The sequence below is a fragment of the Apus apus genome, chromosome 1, assembly GCF_020740795.1.
Source record: "Apus apus isolate bApuApu2 chromosome 1, bApuApu2.pri.cur, whole genome shotgun sequence".
Lineage (NCBI taxonomy): Eukaryota > Metazoa > Chordata > Aves > Apodiformes > Apodidae > Apus > Apus apus.
In genome coordinates, this window is record NC_067282.1 from 14,416,280 (window position 1) to 14,436,332 (window position 20,053).

At 38.7% G+C, this 20,053-nt stretch overlaps 1 protein-coding gene across 8 annotated transcripts in view; it reads left to right on the forward strand.

Moving 5' to 3' along the window:
* The window catches only part of YAP1 (Yes1 associated transcriptional regulator), an 88,849-nt gene that overhangs the window by 34,745 nt on the left and 34,051 nt on the right, over nucleotides 1-20,053 (forward strand). For all 8 annotated transcript variants that reach the window (XM_051634068.1, XM_051634082.1, XM_051634075.1 and 5 more), the window contains exon 3: nucleotides 10,691-10,806. In XM_051634068.1, coding sequence (XP_051490028.1) covers nucleotides 10,691-10,806 — 116 coding nt within the window. The remainder of the gene's footprint in view (nucleotides 1-10,690; nucleotides 10,807-20,053) is intronic.

Genomic DNA, 20,053 nt, shown 5'->3' on the forward strand with positions numbered 1-20,053 from the left:
TTTTAGGTCCTTTAAAAAAATAAATATCATAGCTATTATAGTTAAGTATGCTATACATTTAATTATTATAATTTTAAATGATACAATCTAAGTAGCTTAATCTCTTCTCATGTCTTTTGCTCTGTATTGTCTTTACCACCCTAGGTTAAATGGGTAAACAAAAATAGCTTTTCAAAGCATTGCCTTTAGATGATGTGTTGTATCCGGGTGCCGAGAAATCTGTTGCTTCTGGTGCATTGCAGCTTGGGAAATCTGTCTCCAGGGGGCTGAAGCGTGGGGGTTGAAAAATAATAATTTGCTGGCAAAAAACAGAGTATGCAAGAATGCCAAAAGTTGGCTGAGCAGGTAGCTCACAAGTACTGTCTCAGGCAGCAACTTGTTGGAAGATTTTTGTCTGTGTTTTACGTGGCAGTCTGCAAAGTCTTCGAGGACAAGAATAATTGCCTCCAACCTGGGCAGCTTAATGGTGTTTGAATTGTAAAAGTAAAAAGCTCTCCCTGAGACACGGTCATATAGAGGAGTCAAAAAGGGATGAAAAAAACCCTGTAATACAGGAAGTGGAAGTGAAAAAGGAAAAGCAACAAAACCCATAACAAACATGGAAGTAGAAAGGAAACGGGAGTTGTGTTTTGGTTTTTTTTCCTAAGCTACAGTCTCGAATGAGGGAAAAGATAGTCTGTAAGACTATTTGTGTGACTAAAACTGAGAACATCTTAACAGCTGATCAGTTTAAGTTGTGCAGTGTCAGTTCTGAAGCATGCATTAAAAATAGTTGACTATTACTTATTTCAATGGCAGGAAAAACTGATATATTCTTTGTAGAGGAAAGCTATGCATTCATTTCTACTAGGTCCTACCTAATGGTTTCTTAGAGTCAACTCATCCCGTCAGGGCCATCTGGGAATGATCATTGTCTGAACACTAGCAACCAGTTTGAACTGCCCTCTGAGACTTCCTACTTACAGCAATAAGGAAACAACCTAAAGGATCTTTTTATCTTAACATTTTGCTTTCCTTAGTGGTGGTTAGCCTCAGGGTTATTCGACAGGATTGGTAGGAACCCCCTTTAGATACTAAGGCAGCTGGCTATAACAGCTTTTATTGCAGCATGCTTAGGCAAGCCTCTCTGTCTTGAAAACCTTAAGGCAACCAAAAATAGGGTATATAGAAAGGGGCCTAAAATTGCCTGACTCCTGTTCATACAAAGAGGCATTTCCCTTTTGCTTTCATTTTCTCCTTTTAAGAGTGAAACAGAGAGAGAAATGAGATAGAATCTGAGATTAAAGAAAAACAAAGTGATAAAGGATTCTATGGCCTGTCACTTCTGAAAATCATCTGCCCTTTCCTGTAATGTGAAGGTTGGTGTTTGTGTAATCTTGTCTTTAGTGTTAGAGAAGACAAAATTGTTGCACCTTGAGGTCTTTCTTCTCTGTGTTTTTTAAGCAGGAACATAGGAGAGTATCTGTAAAGTTAAAACAAATCCAATACTATAACCTGAAATAGCAGAGTCAGCTCTTCCTTCAGATTTGCCTGTTATCTCTTCATTTGCCTCTATCTCTTTCACTTAAAATTACGGAAAGATAAATTCTGACTGGATTGAATGAATCAGCCATGGGAAACAAACCTTTTAACTTTGGGGGCAGGTTGGAGAGAATAAAGAGGTTTTCTTTAAATAGAACATCTTTTTCTTCTTTAGAACTGAGAGGCCAAGTTTAAAATTAAATGAATCTGGTGATACAGAATTTGGTCACAGCATTTAGTCCTTTATGGAGTTTGGGAAACAATTGAACTGATGAAAGGACTTTAAGAGCAAGGACTCTTCTTAGTGTCTGTAATGCTGCTGTTATAGTTGCCAATGTAAAGGAAAGAGCCCTGGAAATGAAAACCCTTTGTTCTCCTTTTTGTTTTTTTGTTTTTTGTTTTTTTTTTTTTTCCTCTGAAAGTCAGATAATAATCTTATTTTATTTGGGAAATCCACAGAAGAATCCAAGAATTGTATTTTTGATAATAAATTTAAAATAATTCTTAAGCCCTTTTTTCTAGGTGAGGTCCTTAAGTGTAAGAAAGGAGGAGGACAGAAAAGGAAAAATAAATGCAAAAATAAGCATGTTATTGCTTCCATTTTTTGCATTGACAAATGGGAGTTGTTTCAAGAGTACATTATAAAGAAAAGCGATGCTTCCTTGGCAAACCTTTGAACATCCTATCATGCCTTCATCTTTTCTGTTAGTCATGCATGTACAGTTAGACTGCCTACTGCCCCCCGTCCATTTTAGCATTCTACACTCAAGTGAGAACCTTTCTGTGAATGCTTTCCTAAGAAGGTCAGGGCTTCTCTGCAACTTGAAAACAGCAAGATGTTTATAATCAGAACAGTAAGCTTAGTATTAAGTCCTTTGTGAATGTATTGTGCACTGCCTACATGCAGGCCAGTGCTACTGAGGGCTGCCTTTGAATATGTTAATGTTAAATTCTGTATTTTGTGTATCTGTAAAAACTCTGTTTCATATATCGGTGTCCACAGCTTTATGGGCTGTGTTTTCAGGAATTTCTGATAGCTCTTAGCATCTTGCAAGCTGCAACTGCTTTAGGAATAAATTCCACAGGAATTTGTAGAAGACCTTGCCTGACTTACTGACTTGGCAGAATCTGTTTCCACCAGTTAGATTTTTGTCAGAGACATTTAAGGCATTTAAGTTCCCCTTACTTTTTTGTTCTAGTTGAGATTCAAACCATTAATTTGCTGAATGAATTTCTGCTCTCTAAGAATGTAGTTATGTAGGATAGCATATATGGTTCTATTTTATACTTTGATTATGGGGCTGGAGCTCTGACAGGCTCACTTCCCACCGAGTCAAGAGGATAATTGTGCCCACCATTGTCACACTTTTTGCTTGTGTTCTATCTCAAAGTTAATGAAATTCCAGCTGTGGCAAAACACATGGTTTTACACCGAACAGTTCATGTTGATTTTAAGGTATGCTTTTGGAGCTGCAAGTAAGAGCTAACTATTGTCCTATCACTGGTGGTATGGTTTGGTGAGGACATCATCAGTTGAGTAGGTGGAGTAGTCCAACACAAGCTTTGTTTAGTTAATGCATAAAGACCTATCAAGTGGAAGAAAGAATATGGAAAATTAAAAAACAAAACAAAAACTTAGCCATATTCTGTATTGCAGCAATATTCAGAAACTTTTACCTAAGTTTCTGTGTCTTTGAGGCAATTAGGCCATGTCTGGAGACATTACTGTCCTTAAGAGACAAACTGTGTTGTGAATTTTAGGGTTTTTTTTTCTGAAAGTTTTGGGAAACATTACAAAGTTACTAGTTTTACTGCTGTGTGCTCTTGTATATATTACACTGCAATGATCCAGAAGCATAAGGAAATACTACGAGTTAATATGGAGAGGACAAGTGGAGACACAGTCCTTTCCCAAGTGGAGTATCATCTCTCAGCAGATGAGATTTTCATAGTAGTGTGACCAACAGCTTTTACTTTTGCTAGTTATTTACAAAGACAGTTAGAAAGTCCTTCAATGATCTTGTGCCACTTGAAGTGTGTCTCCGTGTCTAATAGTGGTGCAAATTTAGGGAAGTGTTCATGGAGGACTGAACTGGGGGCAGAGATAATTACTAACAGAGCTGTCTCATTTCCTCTTCAAGCTTTTCTTTACTGTTCCTATTTGAAATTGAAGTTTGTGTTCTCTCAAGCAATATATTAATGCTACCTAAGGTATAAATCTGTTACTTTGTTACCACCATTTGCAAAGAAAGGTACTTTGCTTTTATGTCTGCAGCGCCTGATTAAAAGTTACCTATATAGCTGAAGACTTAGTTTCATGTTTTAATCTTTTCCAATCTTTGAAATCCTCTGAGTAGAGTGGAAAATGGGCTCACAAACAATGTCGCAGCTTTTACGCTCAAGCAAAGCTGAATTCACTCAATTGTGTGTAATATCCTAAGAGTATCATCAGCCATAACCCAGAAATCTCTTTGCATGTTACACTCCAGTTCTTGAGCATGGTAATCAGAGCGGTTCATTCTGAGGCTCTTTCCACTCTAAACTTTTTCTTCCATCCCATTTCTAAACTTAACTGTGGAAAGTTCAGCTGTGGGGTCGCCTAGCCCATCTGCCATGTCAGACTGATCTTGGTCTTCTACCTATTGCCACCCTTAGGAATTTGCTTCCAGCTCAGTTCTTGAATTAACAGATACTGTCACTTTCACAGCTGCTCTTGTGGTCAGACCACCACGTTTGTGATTCTTCTGTAAAGGTTAGGCCTCTGCAGAAGTAGGTACTCTGGTTTCTTGTCTTCCTGCTGAATGATATGTAGGTGAGTATCTTACAGGTAGCCTATGCTGGACAAGTTTGTAGAAGATTTGGCAAAGGCATTAGTTTGAAATTGATTTGGGTTGAGTTTTTAAGTTTTGTTTTGGTTTATGTTTTGGGTTTTTTTTTTTGAGACAATTTATTGTCATTTCAGGAGCAGAAATACTCAGTTTGTCCTGGTGCCACCAGGACGTCTAACTTTTCAGTATATACATCAAGTCCCAATGTACTAAAATGTACTGGTAGCTCTAAAATAATTCAGTACTGGCATTTTATGAGGAGAAACTTACTCTGGCCATGATTAATCTTTAAAATTCTTAGATTAAAAGAAATAAGAAAGGAAAACCTTTGAGAAAGCTATGCATTCTGTGGAATGAGGAAGCCAGCTAGTTAAGATGAGAAAGGAAAAGATAAAAAAAGGAATCCGTAGCTCAGTCTCATTAAGGTAAAAGAGAATCATAGATGACACGCTTGTCAATGGAGCAGTTCATGTTTGGGATCTAAGGAAGAGTTTAAATTTCACATCAAGTTTAGAAAATAATTAGGTTTAGCTTCATTTGTGCGCTTGCTGGCATTAGGCAGAGACTTTCCTACCCATCCCCAATACAAAAAGCACAAAATGCCAACTCAACAGTTTGGGTAGATCTGTCATGATGTGGTCGGTGGTGTGTGTTTGTCTTTTGCTTTTAATAAAATAGGATTTACAGTGAATTCCAAAAATAGTCCCAAAAATCTGAAAACCAGAATTCAAGTTAGTCATCTCAGCTTCACTAGAGACTGGAATACATTTTTCATAGACATAAAGCATTATGCTTCTCTACATTATAAACCACAAGCATTACTTTATAGAGAGATACCTATTTTTTTTTCTGATGCTTTTATACTGAAGAATGTCTTTCTGAATGCTTGTGACTACTTTCTTGAAATGTCTTTTTTGAAGATTCATGTCTAAAAGCAAAGAGAAGCAACCGGTGTTTTATTCTGCTATGTTTATATTCTTCTTCATGTAAATCAGACCTCTTCAATTTGTTGCTATTTCAGAAATTTCATATAGTATGTTCATCTGATCCCTTGGATTAAAATACCCATTCACTGTTGTTTGCTTTTCTTCATAATGGCATATGACACATTTTTAGTAAATTAATCTGGCAGTTTCTGACCTGCTTATGTTAATGTCTTTTCTGAGAAGTTTCTTTATTATGAAAGGAAAGTTCTCACTACAAATGATGTAGCAGACATGGACCACATATAAGGTGACTTTATGCTCATAAAGGCAAAAAAGAGGAAGAAAGAATCAGTTTTGCAGTGACTGAGAATTCTGTTGCAAGAGTGAAATTCTCAACGTAACCTTAAAAAATGTACCTACCAAGGGCACAATAATTGCAACAAAGACTAGAGACTGTCAAAACTAAAGGCCTCTTAGGTAAGCCTTTCTCAAAGGATTTAGGTGATTGTTTTAATTTCCTTTGTGTTTGTTCCTTTCTGGCATGGCTTTCAGTAATACAGTTCATGTCTTTTCAGTGCAGCAACTGTAGTAGAAATGTGAAGGTGCATCACACTTTGTGCAAAGGCAGGTCAGTTGTCTGTTTTTAGGACTGGTTTTATTTCATTAGTCTATTAGCATCTAAAAGTTATTTTCAGTAAATATTAATAAATGTTTTTTTTTTTTCCTTGTGGTTCTTCTACTTCTTTTCTATTGTATGTATAAAAAACCCCAAGCAACCCAAAAATCAAACAAACCCCAAAAAGCCCATCATGCACCCCTCTCAAAGCCCCACAAAACCAGACTTCCAAATCAAGTTAGAAATTGAGTCTTACCTTCAGGCATGTGATAGTGTTTAATGCCAATAAAGATTTCCTTCAATTAGAAATTCTGATTCTTATTGACTGCAGAAATAGTGTGCATAAAATTGGAACATTTTTCTTTTATTTAAAGTTGTTATTGTCAATATGTAAATAATTTGTATGTGTCTGTAGAACTTGGAGATGTCTGGGAAGAGGCAGCTTGATTCTTTTTATAACATGTAGCACTTTGCTTTTTGGTGGAGGGTGATGTGGCTTGGAACAGTCACTCTTGATATCAGAATTGACATGTTTGCTAACATGTTTAGAACGCTCTGTGTGTTTTAGCTTTGTTTTTCTAAGGCCTGCTACTGTGGACCTACATTTATGATACGGTCTAAGTTTATTTCCCTAGTTTCTGCCACATTTGTCTGATTCAACAAGGTTTTGCTTCACCTAGATATAAATGAACAATAATAGATTGTATTGGATAGCTAGATATTGGATCTGACAAATCTTACATTCCTTTCTAGTCCTAGAGGTGTTGAGTTTAATTCCAAAGTTGTTTACTCATTTTGTTCTGTGCACTCAGTACAGAGCTGAGATTCCAGTTCATGAGTAGGTAGAAGTCAAGTTTAATTTGATAGTATTCTACTAAAGATAATGGTTGATTTATGGGTTTCAGTGATTTGATATAATCTTCTAATAATTTTATTTTTAATTTTGAGGTTGATGGTAGTGTTTTATCAAGATATGGCTCATGTAAAATAGGAGATACCAAACATAAGGATTAGGGCAGTTGTCATGTAATGCAACTACTATGGAAAGAATTTCCCTAATTTGGTGGAGAGAAAAACAATGTAGTGTTGGTGTCAGAATTCTTGTTATGTCCATTTAGACCTTTTCTGTGCTTCTATTCAAAGGGCAAGTGCGTTACCTGTGGAGAATGTTTCCATACATACATTGAAAATGAGACATACATACATAGTGGTTGTACTAAGTTACACTAGTGCACGTGGTGCAGACATTGAACAAAACTAAGAAGTATATTCCTTCCTGTAGTACTAGGATTTATCTGAACATTTCATCCATGTAAGTGGAAGTTTGCCTGCTTTGTGTTTTGTAAGTTGATGAGCGTGATTTGAAAGTTGTGGAAGAGAACTGATCTGTTGTGATGTGTTTTGGGTGATTGTTTAGTATATAGCATTCAAAAACTCAGGATATGGAACAGGTAAGTTACCTGTAAGGACTACAGTTTGAGTGTGGTTGAAGAGGAAGATTTTGAAGAAAAGTGTGGGCGAAATAGATATGTAGGTCAGGAAGCACAGAGCTGAGTGGGAGGGGACAAAGAGTTTGCTTTATTGAACCAGCTTTATAATTAGTAATATTTTAAAGTAATCAGCTTATTTATTTTGAGACTTCTTTCTGCTTTAAGAAGACTACTGGTTGGAGTTTAGTTGGTAAATAAGGAACATGCTGACTTTCCTCAAGTGATACTCAGCTAGGGAAAAGCTGGAAGCTGCTGCTGCCTAAAATACACTGTTGTTAAGAATTCCATATGAACATTAAGTATACTTTGCATGGTTTGCTTAAGCAGTCTTGAGGAATCTGTAATGCCTACCTCAATATTGGAGGAACCTTTAAAATTGCTTCTTCCATAGTCCATTCATCTGTGCAGAACTTGGATGTCTTTGGAAAAGCTGGTAGATGTTGTTTCAGTGTGTTCCCACAGTTAACTGCATGAATGGTTCTGTAATGCACTGAGACAACTTTTTGCTTTCTGTTTCTTACTCTTCACTCAAATAGCATATGAAAACAAAGGCTATAAAATTTGTACCTCAGGTAGACGTTTTGTAAGTGTACATTATTACATGGATTTTTATAGGAGTTTAATGAGAATCAACAAAGGTGTAATCATGGCTGCACTGGTGTTTTCCAATTTTTACTTTACCCAGAACTGAACTAAGCAAATATAACAAATCAGAAATAGAGGGGAGGAGTAGCACATGCTGGTACTGTAATTTAAACACATAGTCTCTGAAGCATTATTGTACAGTGTTTTTACATCTGTGTTATCTTTACCTGCTTTCATTGCTTAGCAAAATTGACGGACAAAAAAAGCAAGAAAATATTCTCCAGTAAGACGGTTTGTGTATAGTCCAGTCTTGGTGTAGGTAATAAATAAGTCTTGCTGCATGTGGCATGTTTCTCAGTGGAGCTGTAGTTTGGAAAACGTATGCAACCAAAGACACAGTGTGCTTAATATGACCTGTACTAAATGAGCTGTATCGTGGAAACCAACACTATAGTGACCCTGTTTTAATTAAGGCTGTATTAATGAGGGGTTTCCTGTATACAAGGAAAAACTGGCAGTAGTTGCCACGTTCAGACAAAGTAGAGCTTTGTTTTACTATTTTATTCTTGTACAAATAACATTCCTGCCTATTTTGTGACCCTGCTACAGTGTCTGTAACTCTTTGACCTAGAATGGTTTGTATGCATGTATCTTAAAACTTTTTAAAAGCCACTTTGTGATACCTTCTACCTTATAACAGGTAGTGCCTTTAATTATTAGAATGTGATAAATAATTCTATGTAAGTAATAATTTTGGTGACTACTGCCCTATTTTATGATCTTCTGAACCTGTAGCTATTCTTTCTGACCTGTCTGATATTATGAAGTAGCTACAAAATTTAGTATTTTAGGGGAAAATGCCAACTTTTTAAAAATCAAAGAACATGTTAAAAACATTTGTTGTTTCAGTGGCACATTTTTATTAATTGGAGTCAAGGGTTTAGTTAGCAAGTTTCTAGGCATAGCAATTAATTGTTTGGGGGAGGGAGAAAGTAATGTTTTGTTCGTCCAGTTTGACTATGATGAAGTCTTAATTTATGATCAGAGCTCTTGGATGTTGTGGCCATGTAAATACATAAACAAAGTTTAGGAGTTATCTCTTCTTATGTTAGTGTATTTGACCTAGTTAACTTAGGTTCCCTCCTTGAAGGAGACAATAGACCTGATTCACATTCAATAGATTCCTTAAGTCGATTAAACAAATTGCATCCTAACAGTGCTTATTGAGATTCCTTCCTCATTGGTGAAGAGCAGCGTAACAGGATCAGTGTCCACAAAGATGCTGGAGGTCAGGTGGCCAAATCTGAATTATATATCCCTTCACTATATCTGAAATAGAACAGTACCAGCTTCTACACTTGAATATGCTTTAAAGTAAGAGAAACAGTGAATTTTTAACAGTGGCTACACAATTATTAACTTAATCCCAACAAAAATATGGAAGATTTACAGACTGTTTGATAGTTCAGTACAAATACACATTGATCCACCAGTGTACATGCAGAACACAATAGGTACAAAGCAGAGGTATGAGTTGGAGTACCTAGTTTTGAACCCAGATAACCAGTAGAATTTATAGTCCAGCTTTAAATGTTGTGGTTTTGCTAAAGTAAACAAAAATGGGCATGCCATGTAATCCGGAAAAAAGTAACTTTGAGGATTGTTAATGTAAGGAAGAAATGGCACCAAGTTAATGATGCATTGGATTCGAATTGCTTACTATTTGAATGTGAATTTTAATTAATTCCAGTTCTAAACAAATCAATGACAAGCTTTGTTGTCAATGTTCAGTGTGTACTAGTAGCTTTCTTTTTGTCCACGTGTACTTCTTGGAGCAGTGTCGGTTAGTGGCATTAAGATAATGTTGATGCTTGTTTGAACAGCCTGTGTTTGTTAGAAAAACATGCTAACCACACACAACATGACATAATTAATTGCATTTTGTGTTTTCATGGAATTGATTACTTTCATGAATGACAGTGCTGAATGTGCTTTCCAGTTTGTTGTGGGGTTTTTTTTTCCAAAACAGATAAATTTAAGCTCTCAGAGTTTTTTAATTAGGTTCTGCAAAGGGGCTGGTTGAGAACTTGACATTCCAGCTGCCCTCATCTTTTCAAATAAAGTTGAAAGACAGCTGCACATCACTTTCGTATTACAGCTCTAGTGTGACTGGTTACTTAAATGACAATGGAGAGGTTGTTCAATTGACAGTGGTAAGGGGAGTAGTCCCTCAAATAATCTGAGGATGTGAAGGTTTGGGAACACTAATGGTTGCTCGCTAGTCAGTTCATTACAGCTCCCTAGGCACTGAGTATGAATTCATCATGCCAAATTACTGGACTGTGCTTGAGGTTGCAGGCTTAACTGTCTTGGTTTAAAAGACTCTGAAGTCACATGTGAAAATTACAAGTAACTAATCAGTGGGAAAAGTTAGAGAATGTTTAGTTAAGGGTACAATGTCTAGTTATGGTACAACAGTCTAGGGCGTTACCTCAGCCAGTGCTCTAGCTCTGCTTGCGACAGCTGTGTATTGGGAAAGTGTTGATGGGCAGAGTAAGGATTTGAGAATCTGACATACCCTGATGCTTGGAAATAATCCATACAGTTCTTGGTTTTGAACGTGGCTGTTGGCAGGCTTAACCTTTTGTTGTTAAACTTTCTGTGCTAGCAGGTCGTTGTTGTGAATGCATGACTGTCCTAACTCTTAGCTTTGTTTTGTCTTAGTCACATTGATCAAACAACAACATGGCAAGATCCCAGGAAGGCCATGCTTTCCCAGATGAATGTTACAGCTCCCACCAGTCCTTCTGTGCAGCAGAACCTAATGAACTCTGCATCAGGTAAGGAAAACTTTTATTTATGGAAAATTCATACAAATTTAGTTATAGGGAGTCCTAATCTCACAACTGTCCTTCTAGTTATCCTGGTTTTAGACTTTAAATGTGTTGTTGCCTGGTTCATCAAGCAGTAGGCTGCTACTTGAGGTAAGAGAATTTGTGTAGTATTTATGATGCCCACAGGAAATATTCTATAGTTCTTTGATTTGTGTTTTTACTTTTTAAACAGATTATTTGGACATTTAAAGAAGTAGAATTTTTTCCTTATTTCATCTGACTGAATGGGCTGTTAAACTAATGAAGACCAGATTTTTTCATTAAATTAGTGTCAATTTACATTAAAGCTGTTGTGCTTCTGCAGTATTCTGCCTCCCCTTGCTCACTTACTAGACTTGGTATACTCCCTTTCATTTACATCTCCTACATTTATTATAAACATCTCATTTTTAATTTTTTTTCCTTTCCTTAAATGAATGAAGCCAATAACTGAAATATCTTGTTCAGAAGCAGAGACATTTTGGTTTTCTTCTTGTTTTCCTATCATTTCCAAAATCTGTATCATCGTGATTATTCCTGTTGCTGAGGAAGTCTGTTAATCTCTTCCTGGAATACAGAATTGTTTTTCAGCTGGTCTGGTGGGACCTTGGCTAGACAGCAGCAAAGTGTGCTTGTTCTTGCTGTAGAATCTGTTGTGTGCTTTCAGAACTCTCTTGTTCTGACAGTGCAGAGAGTAAGCAGGTAAATTTAGTGCCATGCTAGTTTGACTGCTGTGCTCTTCCCTATGCTTGCCACCTTCTGTCTGTCACTGAAGTCCATGTTTTATTTATTTTCTCACAATCTGCTTGTATTTTGTGTATGTGCCATTGCTGTATTTCACGTTATTTTCTGGTGCTGCTTTTTGTTGTCTATTTAGACAGCTTTGTTTCATGTTGCAATTCATATGTGCAGACAATACCACAAGATTAACAGGCATGACCAAACTGTGCAGTTCATGAGTGAGTATTAGACGGGAAGCTGATAAAACTTTGTTGGCTAGCTGAGGAGGTTGGATTATTCTGAAATAAATGAGTCCTGTTCAAGTTCAGGAAGTCATGATTCAAAGCAATTACGGTCTCAGGCTTTGATGTGAAAATATAGTGTCTGTGATTATTTTTCCTGTAAGTGTATCCCAGGAAACCTGCAGCAGTAGAGATGACATGCTTTTGCAGGGACAGTCCTGAAGAACAGGGAAAAGGAGAAAAGATAGACCAAGGGAATTGTTTTCTGTCTTTTGACTTATCTTGTTTGTGCTAAAATGAGATACTCGCTGTTTGAATATGGACATAAATTCTCTGTTTTAAGGTAACTCCTCAGCCTTCCACTGTACCAAGAATTAACAGGAAAAAAATATTTATAGGGAAATATGATTCATGTTGTGTACTTCAAAAGAAGTGAAAGGTCCTTAGCAAAAAAACCAAACTGATTAGTTCTAAGGGGTAAAATCTAAAATAGAATCCCAACAATCAGTACATGAGGATTATTTTTAAAAAGAAAATTAAGAATTTACATATAATTGATGTGTGTGAACAAATGATCTGGCATAGATTCGTTGCTCATGCAATAAAGGACAGTTGAGGTGTTGTAAGTGGATTGTCTTGTGACTTGAGAAAGCTCTTACTTAAATGCAAGTTCGTGGAATATTTGTTTTTAATTTCACAGATGATACTGTATTGAATATGAACTAAAAATCTTGTAAAGTTTTTTTCCTTTGAATTTGATAAAGTGCATTAAGAGATCAGAACTTCAGTGTATATTGAGCTAGGTATATATGTGATTTTTTTTTTTTTAAATCTTAAATCAGTTGAGGTAGTATGACTTGGAACTGGCTCTTTGGTTTCACCTTCTGACTCAACTTATTTGCATTTAGCAAAAGTCTGGTTTGAATTAAACAGTTTTGAACCTGCATTTATTGTATATGATTGTTTCTGCTACCTGATTTGGCAAATCTTTGTGTACGAACTTTAAATTATGACTCTTTTTTTAACTAAACCTTCATGTGTCTGGTTCTGTTATGTTTTACGACTGAGCTCATGGTAACTTATGTTTCCTTGGTGGCCTCATATGGAATGAAAGAAATAGAAAAAGCAAGTAACTATGTACCACTTCAGTACAGTGGAACTTAAATCTTGAGTGCTAACTTCATAAATATAAGACTACTTGGTGTTCTAATTTGGATATTCATCCTCAAGAACTAGGAAATAAAGTTGAGACCTTTGAGTTAGAAGTTTCTGGTTACGAAATATTGCTGGCAATGCTTTACACTATCCTAGTGCTTTGAGAGCCTTTCATGAAAGATACTGGGAAAAACCAAGTGTAAGTATTGTGACAGCTGGAGGTCACTGACTTGCAAAAAAATGTCCAAAATGCCACATGGGAGAATGTTTTCCTTTCTGTACGGTTCATTCTTGCATAGCATTCATTAATTGTAGTCCTTAATCAGAAGTTACTGTCCAAGTTTTAGTGTACTTAATTACAGATTGCCATAGAAGCTTGTGTGTTAAGTTGCTGTGGTAAACATAAGAGAGATTTCTAGGAGCTGTTTTGAAAGCCATTGGAAGCTTCCATTAGCTAGAATTAAGAACAGGTAAACAAACTGAAGAGGGAGAGAGAGAACAGAACTGGGAAAGCTGCTGTCTGCGTCTTGAGGATAAACCTGTTGTCTTTTCTGGATAAACAGTGTAAGTGGAGCTCAAAAAGAGGGAAGAAAACAAGGGTGTGGTAAGGCTGAAGGCAAGTCAAAAGAATGTTTAAAATAAAAACTGGCAAAAAGAAGATAAAAGATAAAATTTAGCATGAGGCTGAGAGTTTTAGGTTGTTTTTCTTAAGAAATCCCTCCTCTTAAGAGAGGTGAGACTCCCCCAAGTCCAGGTATCATGCTGCAAGTTATGTTTCTTTAAGGAAATTAAAAGACATCTGAACCAGCTTCGTATGTTCTGGCGTGATTTTGTGAATGAACTACTTTGAGTATTAGTAAGCATACATCCTTTACAGGAGGGCATCAGTATGTGAAAAGTGAGGAATTTTCTCCCTGCTTGTTTTGATTCTTTGGTGTTTTCTTGTCTCCATTTTACTGAGCCTAGCTTGCTACATGTAATCAGCTAGAATGGTTTGGGCCATGTTGTGCATATGGCATTTGCTGGTAATGGAAAGAAAACAAGCTTGTTACTTCTATATATGCAAAAAATATATATATAGACACAAATATATATATATATATATATATATGAATCTTGACTGTTCTGATTATGTGTTTCTAACCCTTTTTTTTTCCCTAAAGGTATTACAGGAAAAACTATTCTGTCTTGATTTTTTTAAAAGAAAAGGGAAGTAATAGTAACAGTATGTTGTTCTGAGAAACCTGTCCTATACATTTCATACTGAGGTAAAATTATAAATTTTAAAGTAGACAATGCTTATTTGTTACAGTTGATATAACGGAGATGAGATGATAATTGCATTTATATACTTCAGATACTTTTACTTCCTGAATCATGCTTGACAGGACTGCTTACTTTAGCCTGTTCTGCTTGTGCATATGTATTAGGTAATTAGCTTTGGAGCAGATAATCTGTCCTTGTCGTCTTTTATCTTCCTTTTCATTGCAGTTTCGAATTGGGTTCTCAGTGAAAGTTCGTAGGCCTAGTGTAATTCTCTTGCCTCCTCAGGGAAGGCTGGAGGGCCATATTAAAGGCTGGTAGGAAAATAGACACTTAAATTCATAACTGTTGAAGTTTTTCCCCTGTTGAGGAGCAGGGGTCTGCTTGGTAGGGTTCCATGGGATAAAATCCTAGAGGGGAAGGAACCCAAGAGAGCTGGTCAATATTCAAAGATCACCTCCCCTGAGCCCAGGAGAAGTGCATCCCAAAAAAGAGGAAGGCAGGCCTAGAGGCCTGAATGGATGAACAAGGAGCTCCTGGATGCTCTTAGATGTAAAAAGAAGTCTTTAGAAGGTGGAAGCAAGGACAGGTAGCCTGGGAGGAGTACAGAGAATTTGTCTGAGCAGTCAGGGATCAGGTCGGGAGAGCTAAAGCACAGATGGAATTAAATCTCACCAGGGACATCAAGGGCAACAACAAAAGTTACTACAGGTGTGTCAGTGATAAATGGCAGACTAGGGAAAACATGGGCCCTCTCCAGAAGGAAACTGCATACCTGGTCATGTGGGATATGGAGAAGGCTGAAGTGCTCAGTGACTTTTTTTGTCGCGGTCTTCACCAGAAAAGGCTGTAGCCACACCATCCAGGTTTAAAAAGGCAAAGGTGCAGTGACTGGGAGAAGAACAGGTTTGAGACTATCTGAAGAACCTGAAAGTGCAAGAGTCCATGGGAGCTGATGAAGTTGCAGTGCTGCTTTCTGTCACATTTGAAAAATCATGGCAGTTTGATGGAGTTCTCACTGATTGTGGAAGTGAACACATAACCCCCATTTTCAAAAAGGGGAAAAAAGGAAGACCTGGGGAACTGCAGGCCTGTCAGTCTCTGTGCCCAGCAAGATGACGGAGTGGAGTAGATCCTTTTGAAGATTCTTCAAAGGCACATAGAGCATGTGGAGGTGGTTGCTGGCAGCCAGCATGGCCTTATGCAGGGCTTTGGTGGCCTTACGATGGGTCACAGCATCAATGAACAATAGAAGAGGAACTGATGTCATTCTACCTGGACTTGTGCAAAGCATTTGACACTCTGCTCCATGGCATCTTGGTGTCTAAATTGGAAAGAGATGGGCTTAATGGATGGAACACTGAGTGGATAAGGAATTGGCTATATGGTTGCACTCAAAGAATAGAGGTCAATGGCTTGATGTCCATATGAAGACCAGAGATGAGTGGCATTCTTCAAGGGTCAGTACTGGGACCAGTGCTATTTAACATCTTTGTTGGTGACATGGACAGTGGGATTGAGTGCATCCTCAGCAGGTTTGCAAATGACACCAAGTTGTGTGGTGTGGTTGACACACTGGAGTGAGGGTATGCCATCCAGAGGGACCTTGATAGCCTTGAGAGGTGGGCCCATACCAACCTTGTGAAGTTAGTAATGCCAAGTACAAAGTACTATACCTGAGTTGGTGCAACTCCAAGCACAGTTACAGGTTGGGCAGAGAATGAATTGAGAACAGCTCTGAGTGGGGGTGTTGGTTGATGACAAGCTCAGCATGATCCGACAATGTGCACTTGCAGCCCAGAAAGCCAACTGTGTCCTGAGCTTCATCAAAAGCAGCATGGCCAGCAGGTCAAGGGAGGTGATTCTCCCCCTATACTTTGCTCTCGTGAGACCCCATCTGGAGTACTGTGTCCAGTTCTGGGTTTCCCACACAAAAAGGACATGGAGGAGTTGGAGTGAATCCAGAGAAGGGCCATGAAGATGATCAGAGGGCTGAAGCACCTCTCCTATCAAGACAGTCTAAGCAAGTTGGGGCTGTTCAGCCTGGAGAAGAAAAGACTCTAGGAACATCTTGCAGCAGCCTCCCAGTACTTAAGGGGCAACAGGAAAGCTGAAGGGGGACTTCTTAAAAGGGCTTGTAGTGGGAGGACAAGGGGAAGTGGCTTTTAAACTGGAGGAGGAGAGATTTAGGTTAGACATTAGGAAGAAATTATTTAGTGTGAGGGTGGTGAGACACTGGCACAGTTTGCCTAGGGAAGTTGTGAATGCCCCATCCCTCTTAAGTGTTCAAGGCCACGTTGGATGGGGCTTGGAGCAACCTGGTCTAGTGGGAGGTGTCTTTGCCTGTGCAAAGACCTAAATGGTCTTTTAAGGTCCCTTCCAACCCAAACCATTCTGTGATGATATAAAAAAAAGTATTGTAACCTCAGTGATAGCAATTTAAGGTGAAAAAAATAAGCTTTCACAAAGAAAGATTAGGAAGATTCTTGGAGATCAGTGTTTGTATTAGGAGATTCCGGCTATTGAATATAGTTGTTCTAGTTCCTAGATTGTCTATGCGTATTTTTTAAGTATCTAAATACGTATGTCCACCAATGTGCATTAATGTTGTGATAAAATACAGCTTTATTTACCCAGATTTTATAATTACATCTCAGAAACTGTAGGGACCTGAAAAATATACTTTGTATCCCAGTATAGCTTGAATCTGTACTACATTTTTGCTTTTGTTTTTCTTTCTGTTGCCTTCTATCTGCCAGTAGTGAGATGTTTTATGGCAAAAATGGTGTACTGTGAAAGTAAAAACTTGAAAAAGATGGAGATATGCAGCAGAGACATGCACACAGACTTTTAATGTTATATGTATTTATGTTAAGTTACAGCATTATATAAATATTTAGTTACAGAGTTATGCCTTATCAGTAGTTCTGTGAGGATGGCTTACATTGAGAAATTACAATCTAGTTTTTGGAAAACTTTAGCAGTACCACAGTAAATGGTGAGTTCCCGAGAAGGATCCTCTCTCCCTGTGCAAATAATTTCATAAAACTGTAAGCTTATGTTTGTTACTGTGTTCAGTTGACCTAGGAGGCATCAAACAGAACCTAGTGGGAGACCATGACCCAAGGATATTGTTTGGGCTATATGTTTACAAAGGTTCAAGGAGAGACTGGAAAAGTACTTGAAGGAGATATCCTTTGTCACCAAGTAAGCCGAATCTGGCTGAAGAAATCACCTGAGGTACTTGGAGGCCAAGTGGCTATTCATAGCCACTGTACTTTTTGGGTCTATGTGTGTATTTGGTGCTTTATTTAAAAGTTTATGTAATCTGGCAGTCATTAAACATATATAAAGTTCTGTCCATCTCTCCAGGCTAGGTGCTTGGGCTCAATGGACCCGTCATGGCTATTTTTTGATAGCGTGGGCTACAGTAACTACAGAAAATCTAGTGAGAAAATCTGAAGTGCAGCAGGATACATATACACACACACACACTTGTATAATTTAAATCACTTGAAAACATAAGCTAATGCTGGGAATTCTGTTCCTATTGAGCCTTTTTGGGGAAAAGGGACACATAAATTTCACAGGAATTTTTCTAGATGCTCTGAGTGAATGTGTCTGCTTGTCTTCAGTATAGTTTTCAATTTTTTCTCTGTTACTTGCCTCTAATACAGTTTGTCAGCCAGTTACGGAATGAGATTTGACAGTCTCTGGTTTCACAACTGCTCACAAAACCAAATAGTAATTAGTACAGGTATTAGTACTAACCAATTTTTAACCAATTTTTAAACTGCCACGTCACAGAATCGCCAAGGCTGGAAAAGACCTTTACAATCATCAAGTCCAGCCTATGACCAACACCACCACACGGGCTAGACCATGGCACTAAGTGCCACATCCAACCTTTCCTTGAACACATCCAGGGATGGTGCCTCCGCCACTTCCCTGGGAAGTCCATTCCAATGTCTAATCACCCTCTCTTTGAGGAGGTGCTTCCTGATATCCAACTGAAACCTCCCCTGGAGCAGCTTGAGGCCATGCCCTCTTGTCTTGTTGCTAGTTGCCTGGGAGAAGAGCCCAGCCCCCACCTGACTACAACCTCCCTTCAGCTAGTTCAAGAGAGTGAGTTTCCTCCAGGCTAAACATCCCCAGCTCCCTCAGCCTATCCCTGTAAGACTTTCCCTCTAGTCCTTTCACCAGTCATTCTGCTCCTCTGGACCTGCTCCAGCACCTCAGTATGCTTCTTGAAGTGAGGGGCCCAGAACTGGATACAGGACTCAAGGTGAGGCCTCATCAGTGCTGTGTACAGGGGGAGAATGACATCCCTCCTCCTGCTGGCCACACTATTCCTGATACAAGCCAGGATGCCATTGACCTTCTGGGCCACCTGGGCACTCTGCTGGCTCATGTTCTACCAGTTGTCAGCCAGTACTCCCAGGTCCCCTCTCTGCTACTCTCCAGCCACTCTTCCCCCAGTATGTAGCGCTGCGTGGTGTTATTGTGGCCAAAGTGCAGGACCCTGCCCTTGGTCTTGTTAAATTTCATATCATTGGCCTTGGCCCATTGATCTAGCCTGTCCAGGTCCTCCTGCAGCTTCTTCCTACCCTCCAGCAAATCAACACTACCCCTCCAGCTTAGTGTCACCTGCAAACTTACTGAGGGTGGACTCAATCCCCACATCCAAGTTGTCAGTGAAGATGTTGAATAGGACTGGACCCAGTACTGATCCCTGGGGGACACCGCTATTCACCAAATTCCAGCTGGATGAAGTTCCATTCACCATGAGTCTCTGGGCCTGGTCATCCAACCAGTTTTTAACCCAGCAAAGGGTGCACCTGTCCAAGACATGGATTGCTAGCTTCTCCAGGAGGATGCTTTGGGAGACTGTGTCTAAGGCCTTGCTGAAGTTGAGGTACACCACATCCACAGCCTTCCCCTCATCCAATAGGTGGGTCACCCAGGCATAGAAGGAGATGAGATTGGTCAGGTAGGACCTTCCTTTCCTAAACCCATGTTGGCAGGACCTGATCCTCTGGTTGTCTTCTACATGATGCTTGATGGCGCTCAGGATGATCTGGTCTGTAATCTTGCCAGGCACCGAGGTCAGGCTAACAGTGATAGATAGATAGATAGATAGATAGATAGATAGATAGATAGATAGATAGATAGATAGATAGATAGATAGATAGATAGATAGATAGATAGATAGATAGATAGAAGGCTGACAGGCATGTAGGGATGACAGAAGAAGCTTGAAAGCAGTTTACTGACCAAGAAATGAGACAACATAATGATCAATGCCAAAAGTTTCTAGAGAGAAAAGTTCCGTTTCTACAGTTGTTGGTGGCACTTGCTGCTCTGATAGCCAGGTGAGCACATGGATCTTTCCTGTCCTGTCCACAGCTGTACATGTTATTTAGAAAGAGAATCTAGCCCAGGTTTGTCTCTAGTAAGCTAGTACTCATCAGATCACTGAATCTAATAAACAGTATTCTTCGCCAGGTAGGTGGACTGATCAGTTCCTGGCATCCTGCTTCAAAGGCTTTTTGTTCTTATTTACTACAAAGGAACATGCTGGACCAGTATACACTCAGTGTTCAGGAGGACTGACATCTCAGGTTTTATTTTTTCCTCGAGCCAGATGGGTTTTTTGGCTTTGCAGTTCAAAAGAGAATTTCTTGCTGAGTTTCATCTCTGTGGGGTGTGTGGCTTAAAAGGACTCTGAGGAGAATGGTAGTGAGAAGGTTTGCCCACAAGACTAGGGTGTTGGCTTAGTAGTCAAGGAAAATTTTTGTTTCTTCATTGGCTTCTACTCATGGATGATGTTGGGC